This window comes from Manis pentadactyla, chromosome 1 (genome assembly GCF_030020395.1).
Source record: "Manis pentadactyla isolate mManPen7 chromosome 1, mManPen7.hap1, whole genome shotgun sequence".
Taxonomy (NCBI): domain Eukaryota; kingdom Metazoa; phylum Chordata; class Mammalia; order Pholidota; family Manidae; genus Manis; species Manis pentadactyla.
The window spans coordinates 231,692,069-231,715,314 of record NC_080019.1 but is presented as its reverse complement, the minus strand read 5'-3'; the positions used below and the strand labels follow the sequence as shown (position 1 = coordinate 231,715,314).

The 23,246-nt window shown below is 53.1% G+C and overlaps 1 protein-coding gene across 3 annotated transcripts; it reads right to left on the bottom strand.

Moving 5' to 3' along the window:
• Positions 1-939: 939 nt before the first annotated feature.
• Positions 940-21,498, bottom strand: WNT5A (Wnt family member 5A). Of its 3 annotated transcripts, none has more exons than XM_036878143.2 (5): positions 20,585-21,498; positions 14,569-14,702; positions 13,095-13,345; positions 8,756-9,048; positions 940-5,615 (listed from the first exon to the last, which is right to left on the bottom strand). In XM_036878143.2, exons 1-5 carry the CDS (start codon positions 20,588-20,590, stop codon positions 5,157-5,159), a joined length of 1,143 nt encoding a protein of 380 aa, XP_036734038.1. In that variant the 5' UTR covers positions 20,591-21,498; the 3' UTR covers positions 940-5,156. The 3 variants fall into 3 exon arrangements, with proteins under 3 accessions (XP_036734038.1, XP_036734040.1, XP_036734039.1); XM_036878145.2 differs by lacking the exon at positions 20,585-21,498 and adding an exon at positions 18,637-18,766; XM_036878144.2 differs by lacking the exon at positions 20,585-21,498 and adding an exon at positions 14,892-15,862.
• Between the last annotated feature and the right edge of the window lie 1,748 nt (positions 21,499-23,246).

Genomic DNA, 23,246 nt, shown 5'->3' with positions numbered 1-23,246 from the left:
AAGTAGGTGTGGTCCTCTCTCCTTTTAAAGACAAGGGCTCAGAGGCACAGAGCTGATGTCCAGTTCCCCAAGCTGAGATAGCAAATGGCAGCTCTGGGATTTGAAACCCAAGCAGCCTGGCCCCAGAGCCTGTGTTCTTCCTTGCTAACCCAGGCTGCCCAGTGAAGATGCTGCGTCCATCCTCTACATCCATCCTCTACACCGTTACTGACTCATCAGTAAGCCTGAGCGAGGAACAGTCCCCCGCTGTGGTGAGCCTGTTGCCTCCAAATGCCCAGAGCCTCCACCCCTCCATCTAAAGCCATGCTTCTCAGCTGTGAGTGATTTCTGCCCCTGGGTTCACATGCAATGTCTGGAGACGTTTCTGGTTGTCGTGAATGGGAGAATGGGGGATGCTACTGGCATCTAGTAAGTAGAAGTCAGGGATGCTCTGCTGCTCAGCATCAATCACACAGGACACACTCCCACAACACAGATTATCCAGCCCCAAATGCCAAGAGCTGAGGTTCAGAAACCCTGATCTAGACACTTGGCTGATGACTACAGCTACATGCAAAAAGCAACGAGCAGAATATTCCAGGTGATTCATTCTCATTATCTGGAACATTATTTCTCTCCTCAAATCATTGGCTTTCTTCTCTTGCCCTGGAATTTCAACATAATCCCATGTCACTGTGCTCAACGCCTACACTGAATAATAATCTTATAAAGTAACTCTTACACATGAACAGCAACAGCAGAAATAAGAAATGGAAAGAAGAGCAACAGGCAAGAGAAAAAATGAGCATTCGAATACAAAATAAATCCTTGATATTCAACCACAATATCATCTACATGCCTGAAACATGAATGTGTTTTTCTAGATACCCTAAAGCCAAAGTCATACCCCGTGCCCACGTCAAACTTGGATTGCCATGAACACCGTTTCAGCTAAACACACACGTGATTGCACCAATTTCATTTAAAAAACCATTTTAATAGAAAAGTACATGGTATGAACAAAAATAAATAATCTTTATCTCATTTCTAGCCCAGCAAATTGTACACTGCATATAAAACTGGCCTAAGATGCAATTTTCCTCCATCCTTTATTGCTCTTGAAATACTAAGACAGCATTTTAATTAAATCTTCTAAATTCCAATTGATACATATTTGTTTTAAAAATACCATGTGCTGACCTTTTGCCATTCTAAATCCAGGTTTTAAAGTTGACTGACAAGATGGCGTTTCACTAAAATATTATCCAGTCATCAGGCTTAGGTGTCAAGTCTGTGCGAACAGGTAAATTAGAAGATTCCTTCTCTAAGTTTTAATTCCTACTTTGCCAAGTGTTTCCTATATTCAACACTCATTTCATCATCTCACTTTCAAAACATGGCATCTGTTTGGTGGCGGTTCCCGTTCCACTGAGAGGGAAGACTAAAAAATACTTGGAAAAATAAGTATTTTAAAAGTATGCTTTATAGCGATAATGTAGTATCTTAGGCCTGTGCACGTTTGCATTACATATCTGCATCAAGGTTTAAGTACCTTTTCTGTCTCTCCGTTGTGGACCACTCGGTCCTTGGGGACTGGTTTTGCTAATGGTCTCCTGGAGCTGCCCGGTACCCATCTCTTACTTAGCGTACTTACCCTCTAGAGGGTCGTAGTTGGTCATTTCAGTGGCTTGAAGAATGTTTTGCAAAAACAAATAGAAAATTAGTATTGGCAAAATTGTATGAGTAAAGGGTTCAGGTAGGCTACGAAAACATACAGAGCCGGTCACAGGAGGTCAGCAGCTCCAAGAACTGAACAGATAAACTGGACTTGAAGCTTCCTTTTACTTAAACCCATAGCTGCTGTTTTGAACACGGCTCTGTTTGCTGCTGCCTACATATAAATGTTTTGTTAATTTTCCTGTATTGGGAAGATCTTGAATGCACTCCAGGATGAAGGAAAAAAAATATGCTGACGCTTCCAAATTGAGTATATGTTTTTGCAATAAAGAACACTGGTCAATATACAACGGAGGAAAAACTGAAACAGATGTGAGTCCTAGTAACCACAAGCGTTTGAATTTGCCCAGAAATGCTATTTTAAACACTCTATATGTTGGTCTACTGTTTTTTTGTGGAATAATGCATTCTTGGCATCCTTGAAAGGTTTCGATATGTTACAAGGTTATCCGGAAAGAAAAAAAACACACAGGACTAACATATCAATCTCAGCTGTGCGGGCCAGATTTCAGGGCACATTTTCGGAAAACACGAGAACTTGTATTAATTGCACTTAACACAACGAACCTTTAGTTTCCAATGAGTTTTCATTCTCTGCAGACCGAGGCTGGCTTTTCATGAAACTGCTTTCAAAGGGGCAGGAGACATGCAGTCCACAGTAACTTCAAATAGGTGTGACAGTGGCGGGAGTAAACACACACATACTTTTTTGGGGGCCTAAAATCCAGGTCTTGGATAAAAGCATGTGCCTTTTCAGTTTGTCTCTTAAGATATTACATGCTCCAAAACAATTAAGTTACATGCATAATGCTAAAAGAATGTGAGCAATCCTATAACCAGCTTTAAGCCATCTGCTTGATGTGTTCTTTTTTTGAGGAATATATATAGGAAAAGAGAATACCTTGTTGTTCCATTACATATAGAAATCTTTTGAAGCTTCCAAATAGTTGGGTTTAGGTAAAATCCTCAAAAAACTTCCACATGAAGTATCCGAAGGACAACTGAAACCACTTACCAATATACAAGTAACATTTTATTTTATAGTCTATCTTCCATTTGGCATAAGCCTTTCGATGTTTGTTTTTTAAAACCAGTGAAATATACAAATCACACGAGACAGAAATATGTACATTAAAAGTACAGAACAAAGGCCATAGAAGATATACATAATATCTGAATGACAAGTAGAATATTTTACATTAAATAGTTTCTTTTAAAAACTAGGATTGTTAAACTCAACTCTCTTCATAAACATGAATCGCTAAAAAGGAACAAAAATCTGGTTTAGCAAATAAAAAATTACTTCATGGTTTTTGTATAATAAAAACCAAAAAAGTGACATTTTAAGCTAATTAGTGCTTTTTAATTTCAAGACATTTTGCTCTGCAACTCGCTGCAACTGAGGGGAAGTGAATATTCTTTGTGCAATAAATTAAGAGCCACGGATGGCTGAGGTGACATGAAGGGTTACAGGAGACATGAACTTTCCAAATTTTAAAACGATGGAAGTCTAAGAGAAGAATACATTTGATGGCGCTTTCTGAAAAAAGGTGTCCTTGTTAAAAATGAAATTTAAAGTATGTACGTTGTGAGCTGGATTTCCCGTAGGGATTAAATTAGCTACTATCTGCTCAAACAGGCATTGGAAATGAACTGAAGAATGAGAAATTCTGACGATACCTCTGAGTTCTGAATCTCTCTTCATATCCACGTCTATGACGAACAAGTAATGCCCTCTCCGTACAGAAATGGAAGCTGGAGAAAGGGGGGTAGGGCAGGGAAGATAAAAGGAATCTTCAAACCAACATGTTATCAGTGAGCAAGACCTTCCAGATTCTTCGGAAACAAGGCTGCTTAGGGATGCACAAGGTGTGACCACATAAGGACCATGGCCCAAGCTCAACTCAGGAACCTTCTGGAAAAATCCCAACTGGACTTTGATAAAGCATAATGATGCTCTAGATAGAGAAATAACCCCACAGTAAACTGTAAATCTAAATCACTGGCTGCACTGAGATATAATCTATATATATATATATGTGTATATATATATATAATATATATATGTATATATATATATGTTATGTACAAAAAGACTTTGAGAGATCAGGCACCATTAAACCAGATTACCCTCCCACCCTTATAAATGCAACTGTCCAAGTACACTTTTAGGGTACACCTGCGGTGCAAAATGGGAAAACTCGAGTGGGTAGCCTAAACACAGGATCGGAACAGTGGAACGGCAGCACCTCCGGATTCCAGGCACTGTCATCAAAACATCTTAAGCTGCTCCTCCAAAAAAGTCTTAGAAAAAAAATCCCTAAGTAGCAAACTGTTTTCCAAATGGAGCTCCTAATGTTTCAGTTCCTGTTCTACAATTACAGAGGACGCAGTGGGGCTGCGTTTGGGGCAACGGGGGCCAGCATCACCTCGCAGCACCACGGGGATCAGAGAGGGCCCGGGGTCAAGTGGGAGGGCAGGGTCTAATTTTTTCCCCTCAAATAGGTGGTTTTCTGCTCTGGGGCCGTGCTGAATTGTGCGCAACTACCTTGCCGTCTGGGCTGAGGATCTCTGAATGGAATCCTTTTATTATCATTTACTAACCAAGAACACGACAGGATATTTTCCTGTATAGTCAAGCCAATCTCCCTCTCCAGGCAGAAAGTCTAGGACCCAGTCGGGGACCTTTTCCAATCTGAAACCTAATTCCTATAAAAGCTGCAAATCAATATCCTAATACAGGAGTTGGGAAGATTTTTCCTTTCCGGGAGCTCTGTTCCTCCAAGTTTTAGGAGCTATTAGAATAGGGCCATCTGTAGATGGAATGTTTGAGAAGACTCGAATGATGCAGCTTTTTCTTTGAGGAAGAGGAGATTTTTGCTCTTACATTTTAAACTACCAGTCTGAGAATGTTTCAGGCTGCCAGCCCCTTGGGGAAGGCTGGGGGAGACAGGGTCTCATTTTTTTTTTTCTCAAGACCCTTCCATTCCCACCAGACCATTTACAATTCACTTTGGTCTCAGACGCTGAATCACGCATAGGTTTGCACCACCTTCTTCCAGTTGGTTGCTACCTGTCCATATGACCCCACAGTTGAGGAAAAGAAAACATATTTTACTTCCTCGATGTGCACACAACCAAGTTAAGAGTATGTTATTCCCTCTCCTCCTCTACCATCAAAAGTCGTCTTGTCTTACCTTTTCAAAGATCCACAAAATAAATATCTTTCTTGGTTCCCAAACCCCTTTCTTGCCAAATAATAATTATATTATTAATAATAAACCACAGAGTTCTTAGACGGGACTCGGGGGGAAAATGGTTCGGGTTGCAATTCTTGGGGAAAACCAAAATATTAAAAAAAAAAAAACCAACCAGAATCACTGAACTTTCTATAAATAAGTGGGTCCTGGGAGTGGGGCCGGGTGGCAGGCAGGTGCCCGCTATTTGCACACGAACTGGTCCACGACCGCCGTGCACTTCCTGCACTTGACATAGCAGCACCAGTGGAACTTGCAGTGGCAGCGCTCGGTCTGCACGGTCTTGAACTGGTCGTAGCCGCGGCCGCAGCACATGAGCTCGCAGCCGTCCATGCCCTCGGACGTCTTGTTGCACAGGCGGCCCTGCGTGCCCAGCGAGCCGGTGCTCTCGTTGCGCACGCAATAGTCGGGGCTGGGGTCAATGTAGACCAGGTCCTGCGTGGTGGGCGAGTTGAAGCGGCTGTTGACCTGCACCAGCTTGCCCCGGCTGTTGAGCCGCATGGCCGCCGCGCTGTCGTACTTCTCCTTCAGGGCGTCGCCCACCTTGCGGAAGTCGGCCAGCTGCAGCCAGCACGTCTTGAGGCTGCACGAGCCGGACACCCCGTGGCACTTGCAGGCCACGTCGGCCAGGTTGTACACCGTCTGTGGGGAGACGGGGAGAGTGAGTGCACAGACGGTGGAGGCGCCGCGTCCACCAGCTCCACGGGGGAGGGGCCGGGCTACTGCCGCCTCCTTTAATGTTCTTGGCCCCTCATTATCACACGTCATCAGAATGAACAACCAGGTTTTGAAAGGGAAAACAGAAAAAAATCATCACGCCGGTTGCTGCTTCTGTTTGCAGGGCATCAGCAGCGGCTAATGCATCTGGAACAGTCAAGCGCAGAGACCGTCCGGCTTGTCCCCTGCAGCACCCGGCTCAATCCCCACAGTCAGCCTATACGGTAAGTGCTGTCATCATCCCCGGTTCACAGAGAAGGAGAGGGGGGGCCCCTGGCAGGAGGGGTGCCAGGACTTAGCCGGGGCAGCTGAGTTCCCAAGGCACTGATGGAAGAGCAGGGAGGGCGTCCAGCCCGGGCTGAGTGGGGGCTGGGACCTGGAACCCCCATTACCGCTCCTACTGCTGTGGGCCAGGCCCTGCCAGAAGAGCCCTCACCCTCTATCATCTACTCCTCCCGACAGCATCAATGCGTGGCCCAGGCCAGAGTGTGGGACCTGGGCCTGGATACCGGGGATGCGCATTCCTGCTCCCCCTCAGTCACCAGCCCTGGGCCCCAGCAGACTGGGTTTCTCTCCTGACTCTGCCCTGGATTCGGGCCACCGGCTTCACCTCTCTGAGGCCCAGTTTTCCATCTGTGAAGGGGACTGTGCAGGTACCAACCTCACAGCATTGTGTAAGGATAAAATCAGGGATGCGTGCAAAGTGCTCCACGTGCCGGATGCGATCAGTAGATCTGGTCTTCCTCCAGGGTGACGAGGGATTGGCGACTGGGTGCGGGTCCTGGGCGCCGGCCCTGTCCCTGCACCGTGACCTCCCAGGAACAGTGCCCGTGCGTCTGGCCCCAGCCCACTGAGCCCAACAGTCTGGGAGGTGATGGCTGCCTATTTATAGTCCCCACTGCCCACGATTCCCGTACCAGTGACCCTCCAGAGGGGGAGTGGTGTTGGCGCACTGCAGAGGGCCTGTCAGGAGGCTGGAGGGAGCAAGGTGCCTGCTGCCACCCAGCACCACACCTTTCTTCCTCAGGGAATGCCTAAGGTGCATTCTGATAAAGGCAGCTAACCGATCTCCCTTGGCATAAAGAGTTTCAGACACACAGCTAGTCTGAGGAAGGGTTTTGCAAATGTGTTTAACCTTTGCTCCCCTTTGAGGAAAATAAAAAGCTAATGCCCCCAGGAGAGTATAATATGATTTCCTGGCACTGTATCCACCTTCCCTACCCCCATCTCCTCTACCCTGGAAAAAAACTCTTCCATGTAACCTCATCCACCAGGATCCAAGCTCAGCTCACTGCTCAAGTTATAAAATTTAGAAAGAGAACCCACTACTTTAAAATATAGATGGTAAGTGAAATTGTATCAAAGGTGCTTTTCCAACTCACAAAATCCTCTATCTACTTGGACACCCCTTGACCTTCTCCCCTTGGTCACTAAGTCCCTGAAGATTTCTACACATGAAAGAAACCTATGAAATCCCCAAAGATGGATGAAAGCACCAAATACAGGTACAGTGGGGCCCAGCAGAGGGAAGCACACCTCTGTCCTGGAGGCATTTCTGGCCTGAGGCACTGAGCACATGGTATGTGTCCCTGCTGAGAAGAGGTGGGCTCATGGGCTCCCAGAGGGTGGGGGCTGCCATGGCCGTTACATGGCCTCGGGTTCGCTCCCGCGGGGAGAGACAGTCCATCCAGTCAGACACCAGAGCGACAGGGGACTACGCCTGCTCTGCAGAGATTATCTGAGCCCTTAGGTCACTACAGGCAAAATTCTGTGGTAACTAGGCGTGCCTGACACCCCCTTAACAGGTTAGCTGGAAGTATCTAGATCATCTTCGGCTTCTCTGTGTCCTTTGCTTCATAATCTCTAGTAAGGAAGTTGTTGCTAACCAAGCATTTACTACTGGCTGACACTAACCTCAAACCTTCCATCGAACCGCAGGGAATTGTTTTGTAAGTCAGAAATAACTCACGTATTGGTAATTCCATCTGGTTCAGCCTACTTACTGTATGCTCCCAGTCAGTCCTCACATAATCCCAAATGACAGTTAATGCCATGGCCAGCCAACAGATAAGGCCAAGGGGATACTGAGGCTCAGAAACAGAAAGCAACAGCCAGAACTGGACTTTTAACCTAGATGACTTTAATTCCCAAACCGACAGCCCTTTGCTTCTGCACTATGATGCAGGCGGTTAATAAGAAGTACCTGGGCTCCTATCTCAATGCATCAGTTTTCTTCCATGGCCATGAAGTGGCTCTTGCAGCCTCCATTTCCCCATCTTCCAAATGAGGATGTGCACAGAGAGAGAGGTTCTAAGGCTCCGCCCAGTCCTCTATGGTTTACTCTGTGATTATCTTCCCTTTTCCTCGCCCCAAAATACAGAAGAGTCAACTCTCTGACCAGAGAGTTCCTGGCACCTACCTTGGGTTCTGTGAAAAAATAATGGCCTTGGTTTTCGACGCTGCCAAAGTTAAGAAAAGTTTTCACCCCTTCATTTTAAAGCAGCCATAAAGTCCCATGTGTTCAACCACAGGCAAAAAAAAAAAAAGGGTCTTTTTTAACTATTGTGGCTTTTCATATCCCCACCAGGAGAAGGAAAGGGCAGAACAAGGCTGCTGGTGAGGGCTCGCAAGGACGGGTACCTCTGGGCACTGGCCCGGCGCTCTCTGCTCTCCAGAGCCACCCTGGATTGACCAGGTGGTCAGACCTGTGCATTTCCATACATCTAACACTGTTTTTGCAAAACAAAAAACCAAAAAGCCCTCAATGCATCAGGCCTGAGATCTAATGACACAGGGGGTGAGAAGGATGGAAGTCCCGAAGTGGCGGGGAGGCCTGCTGCGCTGGGCACCTCCTGGCAGGAATACGTCCCTCTCCCAGGTGAGGACCACGGTCCAGGGGGGAGGGCGAAGGCCAGGGCCGAGGTGTTTGTGAGCCGGCCTGGGCGGCCTGTCGCGCTGGGAGGAGTTGGGCACAGAAAGCCCCCCTCTCGGCCCTGGGGGCGGGCGGGGCGCCTCCGCAGGGGGGCGCAGCCAGGGAGGGGCCCGGGGGCGGGCGGGGCACTCACCCGGCGGCCGGCCTCGTTGTTGTGCAGGTTCATGAGGATGCGCGCGCTCTCGTACGAGCCCTTGGCGTGGATGCGCTCCCGCTCGCGCGCGTCCACGAACTCCTTGGCGAAGCGGTAGCCGTAGTCGATGTTGTCGCCGCAGCCGCCCCACAGCCAGTCGCGCGGCAGGTCCTTGGGGCGCGCGGCGCGGCTGCAGCCGCAGGTGGACAGCTCGCCCTCGCGGCAGGCGCGGCTCATGGCGTTGACCACCCCCGCGGCGCTCACCGCGTACGTGAAGGCCGTCTCGCGGCTGCCTGCGGGCCGGGGCGCCGTCAGAGCCGCGCCCCCGGGGCGCCCGCCTCCCGCCCTGCCCGACCCCGCGCCCCGGGGACGCTCCGAAGCCGGGGACCCTCCCTACGCCGACCTTAAGGCTTCCCATCATTTTCATTCGGCCTTGCACGACGTCTGCTGCTAGGCTGAGAGTCTCTCCAGGTCTCGGGTCTGGACTGGCAGCCCGACCACCCTGCAGCGGCCGCACTCCCTGGGGCCACCGCGGTTCGGGCCTGGCGTCCCCGGCCTGTCTCAGGACACGGGCTCCGTGGCCCCAGTGCGCATTTCTAAACCTGGTTCGGGAGCGTTTATGCATGCAACCTGCCTCCTACTTCTCATTCCGGAAGATCCCTGTCTACTTTGCAAACAGCCTGCCCCCTCTTTAATGACACTTGTACAACTCCCGACAGCCTCTGCCTCAAAATGTTAGGGTAACAGCAAGAAGGAAACGGCACCACCTAAGGGGAACAGAACCAAAAAGCTTTCTCCTCCCGCAAACTTGTCAAGACCGTCTCCTTGAGAAGCAGTTACAGAGGAGCCCTATTTTGTGAGTGGAAAGAAGCGGGAATCCTGTCTTCCCCTTGTATGTGGAGCTATTTCCAGACTAACAAGAAGCCATTAATAAAAATGCTGTGCTGAGAATGGAAAGGGTTAAAGCCAGGCCAGCTGAAGCTGGGCCTGGGGAGTGAGCAGGAGGGGGGGGCTCACTTTTCTCAACTGTAAAATAAGGGTATTGAACTGGATGCCTATGGGGAAAGGCCTCTTCTGGAGCTGAGATCCCTGTACCAGAATTGATTTCTCCTACATTTACAGAGCTTGCTAACAATCTTCTTTTTTGTGGGGGTGGGGATGCAGGTGGTACTAGAACAGCTGACAAGGGGACTCCACTCCAACCAGAAGGGTGGGACCGCAGGAAGAAGGGTATGTGAATGCCAGGGTCCAGCAGGCCACCCTTTTCTTGGACTTCTCTGCACTTCAGCCCGCAGCCATTTGCCATCCCCCCTTTCAGGAATGGCAATGGTTCCCAGGTACCACAGACCTTCCCCCCCCACCTTTAAAAAAATGAATAACTTGACGAGTGTGCTGGTGGTTGGCAGGAAGATCCAGAAAGTTCCTGTGGGGTGTCACATCTATCTAGCTCGAATCGGAGAGGCAGACAACGTTGGGGGAGTGGAGAGGAATGGAGAGGACAGGCAGATTGCAGGGAGATATTTGAGGATTAACACTGATAACACAGAAAATGCTGGGGCCCTGGGCGGGAGATCTGTAGGATAAGGAGGTAGCCAGAGGAATAGAGATTAAATGGTCCTTAGGAGATAGAGGAAAATGAGACACTGTCCTGTGTGTACACAGAGCATAAAAGGGCTTTATACGAAACACAATAATGCTGCTTTCTTCTGAAGTCTATCCTGCGCATTTTCTTTCCTGCCCCACAATGCAAACCTGGTAGAAATCTCTAGGCTAAATGGTCACTGCAGGGCAAACGTCAGCTTGAAAAAGTGCTCTTTGGCTAATAGCCTGCGGCTGCAGTCATGGGTGGACTGGAGCTGCCTGAATTAGGCTTCCCTCCCTGGGAATCTCCATCTCCTCAGAGCCTCACACCCCTTAAAAATGGTGCTTTTCTTATCTAGCTTTTCACAGTATGGAAACAAAGAGGAGAGGAGACAAAAGCTGGAGGGGAGGGGAGCCTAATGAACAATGAGAAAGCTTCCAAAATGAAGAGTGGCCCTTCACCAGGCGATTGTGTACAGTGCCTCCAGGGCAGCTGGCCCTCTAGAAAAATGAGTCGAAGAGGGATGGAGGTGGTGGCCTGTTCCAGACACTGGCCCCAGCGCAGGGTCAGAGTCACTGACAGGACGCGCTGTCCACACCCCTGGGGCACTAGGGCTTTGGAGTCCATGCACACACTCCTTTCGGCAGTGAAGACGTGCAGCGTCCCCTTAGCCCACTCTCTCAACCTGCCTCCAGCGGCAAAGTGAAAGCTAAGCAACTCTGCCACTCTTGGGATTGGGTTCCTGTTCCTCTTCTGCAAACACCTATGCTGGGTTTTCTCCTCTCCATCTCAATTTCAGATAAAAGAGAGAGAGAGAAGGCCCTGGCAGTGTTCCACCACACGCCACCCAGCAGCAGCTTCCTGCTCTGAGACCCTGGCACCTGGGGACCTGTTGGCAAGGGCACTGTCAGCTTCCCAGGACACAAGCCGGTAGAATCTAGGAGGCGGTCAGGAGGCTCTACTCCCAGCCACTTCCCAACCAGCAGGCAGGAATACCACCCAGCTGAGGACTGGCGAGTGGACTTGCAAGGGACGATTAAATACAGGCCTTTGTACCAAGGGTTCTGCCTGTTCCCTGAGGAAGCAGCCTCTTTGAATCTTGGACCGCATTTTAAATAAATCTCCAGCAGAAGTCAAATCCACTTAGCAAATGATAGCTTATTCTGAACATTTTGGCCCCAAACAGGCTACAGATGAAGACAAGACGAGGCTCTTAAATCAGAGCTGTGTTCCAGTGACTATACCGAAAGAGGCGATAGCTGTTTCCCTCCTGGTTCCTATCAGACGTGTCTGATGTTTGCTAACTCCTACACGGGGGAAAAGAACTCCTACAGTTTGTGGTGAAGGCAGTCGAGGGGGAACACACAAGGCAAAGGAGAGAGGGGGAAAGCTGACAACTGACCGTTCAGATACAGCTAAAAAGTAAGCGTTCAGCTCGCTCACCCTATCACAGGCAGGAGAAGCGGATCTCCACCAAAGCCGCAGTCACCTATAGAAGGCGGCCGGGCCTTCAGGGGAGAACTGTTCCTGAAGCTGACCTCCTAGATTCAGAACCCCGTATATACATCAGCACATTTGAATCATTAACAGGAAGGACAAAGCCCCAGGAAACTCTGCAGGCAGAGGCTGCCGACCATTTTCCCATTCAATTAGAGGAATGGCTTCCAGTCCCGTATTATTTTAGTTTATGAAGCTGCTTGGCTGAAACGTCCCCTCACAACTCCTTTTTGTTCTCAATGAATGCACTTTTCAGGGTTTTTAAAAAAGCATTTTATCCATCCGTGACGGATATTAAGCCAACTTTTTATCTTCAGTCAGCATAAACGGTTAATTGCTTTGATAAATTGCTTCTTATTTTAGGAGTCACTGCAGTCATATTAGTTATAAGAGCTTGTTTGCATAAAAGTAAATGGACCTAAAATATTCACACTAGAAAACACAGAGGACCACATCTGTCAGATAATAGCCCACACCATTAGGCCAAATGAGAGGCAAACGGAATTTTCCAAATTCTTTGCCTTTTATCCAGTTTTCAGGCCAGCTCGCCCCCTCCCTGAATGGAGTAACGAATTCAGCTACACACTTAAAGAATCGGACTGTGAACAACACATTAAAAAATATATATCAATTTTAAGTTTCTAGGTTGAGATAATGCAGCACGTGCTCGGACGTCAAATTGCCAACATTGCAAATGTAAATTGGATCACCTCTCATTAAAATTCTTTCTAGGACCCAAAATAAAGCTTTTAACAGCTAGAGCTCTAAAGCCTCAGGAAACATCTAGATTAGGAAAATGAAAACCTTATTTGCTTCCAGATCCAGCATATGAAAAGATGGCAATTTTCAGGGGATGCTCAGGCCTTTTGAATTGTGGCTTCAGTTAGGAAACTCCTAACAGTTGAGGAGTGTTGAAGCTTTAAAAGTCATGTAAGTGACCCCGCTCTCATCTACTTTTGAGAAACCAAAATAAGTGTTCTGCTTCTAGTCCAGACAAAATGCTTTTTAGACACATGAAGTGTTCGAAAAACCAAAGGGGTATTGGATGCTCCCCCCTCCTGATTTGGCTAAATAAATCCAAAATGCATAGTAACAATCAGGTGTGGGGACAGGCATGCCTACAGTAGCAATAATGACAAAAATCCCCAGGCCATCGCCCTGCTGGAAGAGTCCCTTCTCGTCAAGCTTTTAATAAATACTAGGGGCTTTTCCTAGGAAGAGAGGGTATACTATTTAGAAATAGGTGAAATGGTTTCCTACCTATCTGCATGACCCTGCCAAAGACGGAGGTATTATCCACGGTGCTGCAGTTCCACCTGCGGTGCCGGAACTGGTACTGACACTCCTTGATGCCTGTCTTCGCGCCTTCCCCGATATACTGCATGTGGTCCTGATACAAGTGGCAGAGTTTCTTCTGTCCTTGAGAAAGTCCTGCCAGTTGGCTGCACAGAGGCTGTGCTCCTATGATATATACTTCTGACATCTGAACAGGGTTATTCATCCCTAGCGACCTGAAAAGGGGGGGAGAGGTGCATTCAAGATTTCCGTGAACTCTCCAAGTGGGCTCCCCCCACACCCCACCGAAAGTATGGCAGTAATACATAGTTCTAAGCACACAGATGCTTTTTCTCTCCTGCTTGTCCTCATGACAAAGTAGGAGAAGGGCTTCATAAAACTCCTCTGTTCAAACTGCGCTCAGAAAACGGAGGTATTGTGCAGTCCCCATCCGCCATTGGCTTCTCAGTTAAGAATTTCCACTCCCTTCCCTGCCCTGGTTGCCATATACCTGAACCAGTATTTACGAAATCCGCTCAGAAAAGGGGGAAATGGTGGTTTGGGGGATAGGCCCCCGGCATGAGAGACAGTGACTCATTTTGCCCCACAAATTGGACTGATCTGTTCGAAAACGTTTGCGTGCCAAACATAGCTACAATTAGACACAGGTAGGAGATGGCAGTGCGTTTTGGTGGACAGAACAGTGAGACAAGCATACAGACTGAAAAGCAGTCACCATGTTCTGGACACTTGAAAAGGGCTCCTTATGTAATCGTGAAAGATCCAAGACAGGGTGTCCAGTGAACAGAAGTCATGTTTGACAGTCAGAAAAATGCTGTTCATTTACAGGAAAAAAAATATCCAGAAAGCCGTCAAAAATAATCCTCTAGATAGACTGCAGTCAACCTACTAGGCCCCCACCAGAAAGAAACCCGTGTTTAGGGACATTTGACTACTGCAAGTTACCCTTTCGATCAAATTTCAAGCCCACCTACTTCCCCACTTGGAGTTTAGCTGTCTTGCTAGAAGTCTGCCTACTTCAGACCCTGAAGGTTAATAACCTCAGGTGGCAGAAGATGAAAGTTGGAACTCACTTCTACTACCAAGAGGAGGCAAAAAATTAATTGTATAGATAGGCTTACAATTATTAGAGCAGTGAATTTCGGTTCCCTTTTATTATATGATGTACTACAGAACACACCTCTGAACAAGGGCCTCATAGAAAAAGGTCTCGATTTATAGGTTCTGATTCCCTAGGGAGCTAAAGATAAGCTTTACTGCATTTGCAAATTAAAAGGGAATTCCAGTTTACAGTTATGTATATAAATAAAATATATCAAACGTATATGCATTACATCAAGGCACCCAATCTCACGGTTCAGCTTTTAAATATTGCAGCATCATACAAATGAATCTTAACAACAACAAAAAAAGAATATGCACATAAAAATCAACTCACCACCAAGAATTGGCTTCTATTACAACCTGGGCGAAGGAGTAAAATATGGCCAAGGCCATGAGGAAGAACTTGGGAGACATTGCACTTCCAGCCGTCCGCAAAGCAACTCCTGGGCTTAATATTCCAATCGACTTCTGCAGTGGGAAGAAAGGAGCAGATGTTTATTGCCTCTTAGATACTTTTCAAGCGCACAAGTTTAAACAACGGAAGCATCCGGGGTCTCTCTGTTGATTGTGCTTCTCCTCCGTGAGTTTTTTTTTTTCTTCTGATGGCAAAAACGAAGCAGTTTCTTTTTCCAAGTTAATCCACCCACGCAACCTCACCAGGAAATCTGATTTCGCTGGGATCCTGCGCGCGGGGCACGCCAGCGATTACAAACATGTCTCAGTGCTCTTGAGTCAAAGCGCCGGTGCCAGGCGCGGCCGCCTTCGTGCTCCCGGGCGTCCCGCACCCCCTCGCGCCCCTGCAGGTCGCGCCGGGCTCGTCCCTCCTCGGGAATTCACCCAGGAACCCGCCGCCACCCCTCGTCCTCTCCCCGACCTGGGCCGAGCAACAAGTGGAGCCGGAATTAATTCCATGGGCGAGCGGCGCGGAGGCGAGCGGAGCGCGCCGGCGGCTGGGGAGGAGGCGGGGTGGCCGCGCCGGGTGGGTGGGGGCAGGACGCGGGAGGCAGGGCAGGGTGGGGGCCAGGCCCCGGGGAGTGCGCGAGGGCCCAGCTGGGAAACGCAGCTCCGAATTAACAGCGTATGTTTCATAATCAGTTTACAGGCCACTTTGGGGGAAGCCACTTCCAGAGGGGGAAGGGCCGTCTGGGTCCCCTTAGGGCTCCCCGCAGCCAGACTGGAGTGCTTGGAAGAGACGGGAGGCCCTGGGGGGAGGGGGCCTTGGGGACGGAGATGCGCCCTCCCAATCAAGAAGACTGGTGACAGTGCCCCCTCCCCTGCCAGCGGCCTCTCTTCGGACTCAGTGCACCCCCAGAGAAGGGATGGCACCCCCGAGGAAAGACGGGGGTGTGGGCCCTGCTGTCCTGGGAAAGGCCCTTCCCACAACCCTCCCCCAAATTCTGAATTTTCAGTCTCCCGTTCCCCTCCTGTCTGGTTCCACTGGCAGATGCCACGGAGAAAGGGGCCAGGAAGCTAAGGGGAACTCCAATTTCCTTTGGTCCTGGTCTGGGGGAGTCGGCCACTTAGTTACCGCGGCACTGTGAGCCTGGCCTTGGAAAACACCGCCACCCCAACCGTTCAGCTCCATTTAGACTCGGTTCGGTCAGTTCCGAATGGTGAGGGTGCAGGGTGAGGCCAGAGCTGGAGCGGGTGGGCCCCCGGCGGGGCTGGAGACGCGCGGGCTCCGGCTGCGGCTGAGCCCCGGATCGCAGGGTGCGGAGGACCCCGGCGGCGAGTGTTCCCGTCATTAGGAGCCTCGGGGCCAGGGGCAGCCTCAGAAGCTTCCGCTGCCGTCCTACCCACTGGGGACTTCTCCACCTGCAGGCGGCGGCGGAGCCAGGCGCGGCGGGCGAGGGTGCGCGGGAGCGGGTTTCCAAAAATCCCCGTTTACGTCTCTGCTGAGTGTAAACCCTTCTGCGCTGCGCCGCCCGCAGCCCCTGAGGGAGCCCCTTCCTCGGGAAAGGCAAGGTGAGCCTCCTCCTGGAGGCAGACGGGCCTGGAACCCGCGCCGTGCAAAGGGTTGAGGGGACCCAGGCAGTGGTGGAAACAGAAGGGGCTCAGGGGCTAGTCACGGCTTCCCTGCCGGTTGCCCTTTTCGCCCGGACACCTCGGGGCTTCTCGGTGAGGAAACGTTTAATGGGATCCCCGGTGCCCGCTAAGCAGGGCTCCGCGCCCGTGGCCCACTCGTCCCCAGCCGCCGCAGAGCTGGGGCGCATCCCGGAGAATGGGAACCTGGGGTTTCCCCAGCCCTGGAGCGAGCAGCTCCGTCTATTCTCCCCACCCCCGCCCCAGTGTCAAGTTTCCTCCAGGGGAGGGGTGGGCTGGGAGGTCTGCCTTCGCTCCGTGCGCAGCCCAGGCTGCAAAGTCGACTCTCCCCAAGGGCGACCCCGGCCGCGTGCGCACGCACGCACACACTCACGCTCACGCAAAGGCACACGCTCGCACGAGTTGCACACACACATGCTCCGACATGCTTGCGCGACTCCTCGGCGGAGATCGGGCCTGGCCGCGCGCACTTTCGGAGCTTCCCAACCGGCGGGGCGGGGGCGCGGGCAGCCGAGAAATTGATAACAGATTCTGCGGATTACAGCGGATCTCTTTGTTAGAGGCAAAGCCACACAAACCGAATCCACTCGCAGCCCAACGACTCCGGAGAAAGTCCAACCGTTCCCAGAGCTGGGGCCGAGCAGGAGGGGGCCGCTGGGTCTCTGAGACTCCGGTCTCTCCTGCTGCAGACTCGGGGTAGGCCGGAGCGTCCCAAAGGGGATCCTGCAGCGAAACCTGGGGCATCGCTTCTCCACTTAACCCCACACGCTTGCCCGGAAACACCTTGGCCCTCTTCCAGCTCCAATCCCAGCGCAACCCAGAAAAGGCCCCACAAGTTTGAGGGGCTGGAGGAACCCATAGCGAACTCACTCACTAATACATACATCACGCCGACTCTTGCAGGGTAAACATCCCTGCCAGTTTTACAGGAGATGTGATCCGAAAAGACAGAACAAAACGACACCTCCCTGGAGACTGGCACGCCGAGGGTAAAACAAAAGTTCTGGGCAGAAGCTGAGTTTGGCAAAAAAACGGACTAAATGTTTTAAGTCCCCGGGAGGCTGGCTTTGTAAGAATCCTCAGAATCACTTCCTAGTGTGTGATGGGAAGGAGGGCTGTGGGCATTTGGGAGGCTCAGGCGCAGGGGAGATGGGGTGGCATAGGCGCTCCTGAGCCCCTTGTGTCTGAGCCAGAGGTGCTCCACGTGGGGGGGGCTGCTTATTCTCTCTCCTCCAAAGCCTTCGCATTGGACTAAAAGTGTTCTTAATCCCTCTTTGTCAAGTGGGGTACGCGCCAGGGGTGACGGTGGCTGAGAGAAAGCAAACTGTCACTGGGGTTAGAGGACATTCCCACCGCAGAAAGCACCCGGGATTTGTGCGCAGCACCCAAGCCCTCCACCCGCACCCCTAAAGAGAAATTCCAGAACGGAAAGGCAGGGCAAAGACCTCAGCCACCAGCAGTACCTCCCTCGGCCTAGGCATCCCCGTCCACTAGGACTCCCAGGTCTGTGGGAGTGGAAACACCCAGGCAGACCAACTAGAATCAAGAAGTGTGTTTGGCCTGGGCTCGCAGGGGCGAAAAAGATGGGAAATTCCACGAATCCCAGGTCTTGATTGGGAATAAACGTGGTTTCCCTCACCATGATCTCTTCCTACAGCAAGGAGAACTATGGAGAAAATTGTGGGAGAAAAACTCGGGTGCAGACAAAAGTCCACCCCGAGAACACGGAGAGAAGCCGGAGCGGATGGTGAAGGCCGGGGTGGCCAAAGCCCACAGGGGGTGCACTTTGCGGGAGCAGATAAAGAGGCACTGCTCCCCTACACCTCCAGCCTGGGCACCAGGGGGCCGCCGGCTCCTGTCTGCAGCGCAGTGTGTGTGTGTTGGGGAAAGGAGGGTAGAGAGGACAGACAGAGGGCCTTCCTTGAGCCCAAATCGGTGCAAGAACTCGGAGCAGCCTCTGACGGCAGAGAGCGAGTCCAGAAGCTGAGAGTCTGCAGAGAGCAACAGTGGGGTCCTAGCCTAGTTTTGCTCCGTATGTCTCCCCTCTCCCAGCCCGGGAACAGGGCGCTCAGGACCGCAAGCACTTCCTTCCCTCTCCCCTCTCCCCTCATCACCCCTCTTCCCCCAACGTACACCTCACACGATGTCCCACTTTCTAGGCTTAGGATCTCAGCTGTCCAGAGAAGGGCAGCTAGTGTGCGGTGCAAGGGAAAGAAAATAAAAGACCAGTTCCATCCCCACTCTTCGGAGGCAGTTTCAACTTCACTTTCTAGCAGATTAAGAAACTGAGGTCGAGAAAGAGGGAAGCAACACTCGGCCTGGAGCCCAAAGAGAACTGGCGGCGGCGCGCAGGCCCTACCCGAGGCCGCCTAGCGCGCTGCTGCTGCTCCTGCGTCCTGCAGCTGTCCTGCCAGCACTCGACCAGGCCCCATTTGCTGGGTCGGACGCGTGGCTCCTTCCGCACTGCAGTAGTCACCCAGGGCAGCTCGTCCTCTGAGGGCCTCGGAGGGGCCCTCCAGGGAGTGGGACCTGGTGCTCAGGAAGGAAGAGCCAAAGCCAGAAGTGGGAGGAAGAAGCGAGCAGCTAGCTGCCCGCGCGCCCCAAGCCACAGACTCCGAGGCGTCCTACCTCAAAGCAGCCAACAGGGGGCAGCCGGCACCGCACCGCGCGGAAGACAAGGCAGCGGGCAGAGTGGAGCTCTGTGCGCACAGCGCCTAACCCCTTGTGAACCGGGCGCTCTGAGGAGGGCAAAGAAAGGCGAGGGACTCTGGGGCCAAGCCTCCAGGGGAGGGTCCTCCTGTGGGCGGCCGGGCGGGGCTAAGGTTAGTGTGCCCAAGACCCCAGAACTGACCCTTTACCCGCCTCCCCTGTCCCCGCCCCACAGAGGGCACAGATCCACACACTCAGACACACAGTTTCCAATGCCTCCCCACCTCCTGCGCGCTCTCAGCATTGCCCCCCGGAACTGCCCTGGCAGAGGCTGTCTAGAACTGCAGCTCCGCATGTGGCTGGAGCAGCAGTGGACGCTGGCGGGAAGGCAGGGGCTGAGAAGGCGCGATCCCACCGCTGGCTCCACTAATTTCCAAACGGCGAGTAGTTCACTTAAAGAAGGGCGAGAGAGGAAGGGGCCCCGATGCCAAACTGTTACTGGAAAGTGGAACAAGGCCGCGAGGGTCTTCAGGTTTGGGTTTCTTAAAAAACATTTTTCTGGGGGAAGGGAGAACTTGCTTTTTAGGAAACATCCATCTCCATTCTAATTCCAACGTTATCTTATAGAATACCGAAATGGGGGAGTTCAAGAGATATGGAAATGAGCACCGAAGCGTGGAGGACAGAGGAAAAGTTGTTGGGAAAACAGCAAGTTACATGGCAGCAAGAAATGTTAACTTTTCATAAAAGTGAACTTTCGGTGACCCGAGAAGTGTGTGACTCGGCTTTAACATACAACTGACAATTAAAACAAACAAGAGTTCACACACTGACCCCCACCCGCTTTCCCAACGCGGAGGCCCAAATGTTTCCAAAGGACAAGGCAGATGGCACGCAGGAGGCCGGGGCGCGCCCTCCAGGCGGACAGGCTCAGAGCCACCGCTGCTCGCACTCCCCGCCCCCACCGCCACTGCGAAGTACCGCAGCTCACCCAGGAGGGCTAATAATGCTAATAACACGACCCCAGCTCCCGCGCCCGGTGCGCGCTGGCCCCGCTGGCCCCCTACCAGGCACTCTTAAAGACGTAAGGGGCTCCCTGGCCGCTGTGAGCCTGCAACCTGGCCTCCGGCTGCACTGGAGGGGAGGGGGTGCGCTGCTCTGGGGGAGTCGGCCCCTAGTCTGGCTGCCCAGTCTCCCGACCAGGGAGTCCCCTATCCCCTTTCCAAGCCCAGGCCGCACACCCTCTCGGTGCCCGCGCAGTGGGCTCTCGGTAAATATTTGTTGAATCATTACTCTACTGATATATATATAGTAAATTACACTCGCGTTTCTCAAAGCAAAAGAAAAGTAGTCCTTGAACCGTTCTCAAGATTTTCTGCCCTGGCCCTTCCCACCTTTTGTCCAACAAGGAAAAGGTTTGCTGAACTTTTAGTGGAACAAGAACAAGTCTCTTTCGGGGGACAGAGACTGCACAGGGGGTTGTGCGCGAAGCGGTAGCAGGAGCTCCAGCCAGCTACTCGGTAGCTCCAGCCTTTCGAGGCAATCGGACAAATGCAAGGATAGGAAGGGGGGAGGGACGTTCGGTTAACTTCCAAAAGGAAAAAAAAAAAAGTAAAGAAAAAAAAGTGGCAAGCGTCCGCAGCTCACAGATCACCTACCTTCATGGCGAGGGGGAGGAGGCGCGGGGAGGAGGCCGCCACCAGGGCGAGGGCAGCCGAGGAATCCGAGCGGGGCGGCCGGGTTAAGCCTGCGGGGACTACGCGGCTCGGAGCGGCGGGTTCCTCCAGGGCGCGGCGGGCAGGCGCAGGCAATCCGGGCCGCGGTCACTGGGCCCGAGCCGGAGCGGCGCCGGGATGCGCCCGGGAGCCGAGGGGGCGCCGAAGCCCGCCGGCCGGCAGCAAAGACGGGGCCCCGCCGGCGCGCACGCAAAGAGCCGTGGGTCCGGCGAGGACGCGCAGGCGACTGCTCCGCGGCGAGGCGCTCCCTCTCCAACGTCCATCAGCGACGGCGGTAATTAGGGCTTTCCAACCCCAAATGTGGGCGTGATTGTGCAAAAGACTTTACAACAAATAATAAAAAAAAAATTCTTCACAAGAGGGTGAAAAAAAATGCCCCACTACTCAGCTCTGGCCCGGGGCGGGGCGGGGGCGAGTCGCGCGCCCAGGTGCCCCCAGTTCGTTCGCACCACGGCTTCTCCAGACTCCCCACGGCTCACGCCTCCCGATCTCCTAAGGGCCGGAACGTCTGCTTTCCAGGCGCTGGTCCTGCGGCCGCGAGTGTGCGGACGTCTGTGTTCACACACAGACAGCACACCCAAGCACACGCACAGACACACACCCACACCCCCACTGCAGCTCTGGGACCACAGTGCGATCAGGCGCGCATGGCTTCTTCTCCGGGAGACGCCGCTGCACAGGCGCAAGTCGCCGTCCGAGTTGCAGGAGTCGGCGCCCACTTTCGTCCTTTCATTTTAGGGTTCGGCAAAAAAGGGGGCCAAAGTGGGCAGAAGTCCCCGAACGTCCCGCCCCGCGGCGGGGCTGCGGAGCGAGGGGCGAGCGCCGCGGGGGAGACACTGGCTCCCGCCTCCCAGCCCCCTCCTTCCTCTCTCCGGGTTCGTCCCCCTCTTTCCCCGCCTTTCCCGGGCGCAGGGCGAGGCGAGCGAGGGCAGCGCGGGCGCGGGGCTTGGGGGAGGGGGGTCGAGGCGAGGGCTCCGCGGCGGCCGTGCAGCTCCTGCGCCCCGGGCCGGGCACCTCCTCGATCGGCGCCGGCGAGGGCGGGCGGCGGCGACGGCGGCGGCGGCGGGAGCAGCTCGCGGGGCAGCGGGCGCGCCGAGCCGGGACTCCGGGCGGCGGAGGTGGCGCCTGGGCGCTGCAGCGGCGGCCACACGGCCCTGCGCCCCGCGGACGGACCGGCCCGGCGCAGGGACCGCGGCCCCCCACCCGCCCCCGGCCCTCCTGGCCGGCTGCCTGACGCGCTCCCTCCCTCTCTCCGGTCTCCGAGAGGGAAAAAAGACTTTTTTTTTTAAGTTGCAGAACCAAAGGCGGCTGGAAAGAGAGAGGGAAGGGGGTGAAAAGAAAGGAGAAAACCTCAAGTTGGCCTATGCGCATGCGTGCTGGGGCCGGCCTATGACAAACTCCGCAGGATTTTAAAGCCGTACCACGGCTGGGGTGCAAAGGGGGTGGGACACACTCCCCGCTCGAGCCCCCTTCTCTCGGCTCCCCATCCCCCAGGCATCTGCTGGAGAGGAGAGGCTCACTCCGCAGCCGCCGGCCGCCCGCCCGCCTGACTGCGCTCCGGCCAAAGCTGCCGACACTCGGGAGGCGAACCCCAACTTCCCGGTCTGGACCCCTCAGCTCGTCTGTCCCAGGCCGCTCCCACGGGGACTGATGCCCTGGCATAGAACCTCTCGGAGGGGAGGAGAACCTCCCCATTCTTCCCCCTGGGGGATGGTCCCAAGGCCCCAGGGCTGGAGACTAGGGTAGGCGCACACACCTCGCCACCCCCGCAGTGTAGATTTGGGTATTCGGGTGCATGACGGAGCATCTGGCTGCGACCTACTCAGTGCATTCGGATGCTACGCAAGGTCCTGCTGTGCAGAACATAGGTTAGAAAGCAGCAACGGTCGGCAAAACCCTGTTCGGCCACTGTAACTTTTAGACACTTCCAACTCCTGTGGTTGTGGGTACCCCAGCGGGACGGGGTTGGTGGATGTGTGACCCCCCACCGCCAGCACGCCAGGGGCACCGTCCCCAAACAGTGCCCCGCTCTGGAGCTCAATTCTTGTTCTGGGTCCTGCCAGTAGGTACGCGAGATTCAATTTCCGCCCTCCATCTGGCACGCACTTGACCTTAAGGCGCCAACTCCTAGTTTGGATACTTCGGGGTGGTGGCTGTTCTGTTCCTTCCGTCCCCTACTCCCACCTTGGCTGATCACCCCAGATCGCTCAGGGAGTGGCGACGGAGCTGCCAGCTCGCCCTTCGCACTGCCTTCCTGGTCCTCACCTCCGCCAGCTCGCTGCACCCCTCTCTAGCCCTGGCCTCCTCTGGACAGGCACATGGAAAGGGCAGTGTGGGCTCCCACAAACCTCAAGAGAGGCCCCTGCGCCCTCCGGCCTCGCTGTCTTTCTCTGGGCGTGCGCGGCAGCCCCAAGGAGGGAGAGACCACGGTTACCAAAGCTCCCTATGGACAACTCCTGCCCACCTCCTAAGTGCGATTTCCCCTCACCTGTAGGCCCTGACCACGTAACCCGTGGGCATTTTCCAATTTCCCGGTCTCATCTGAGCTCTGCCCAGAAGAGGTGCGGGTCTAAACAGCAGGGGT

Excerpts from the sequence above, each read along its gene's own strand:
- WNT5A (XM_036878143.2), bottom strand. Across the intron at positions 13,346-14,568 it reads ATAGAAGCCAATTCTTGGTG|GTCGCTAGGGATGAATAACC; the intron begins GTGAGTTGATTT and ends CCCCCTTTTCAG. Across the intron at positions 5,616-8,755 it reads ACAACGAGGCCGGCCGCCGG|ACGGTGTACAACCTGGCCGA; the intron begins GTGAGTGCCCCG and ends GTCTCCCCACAG.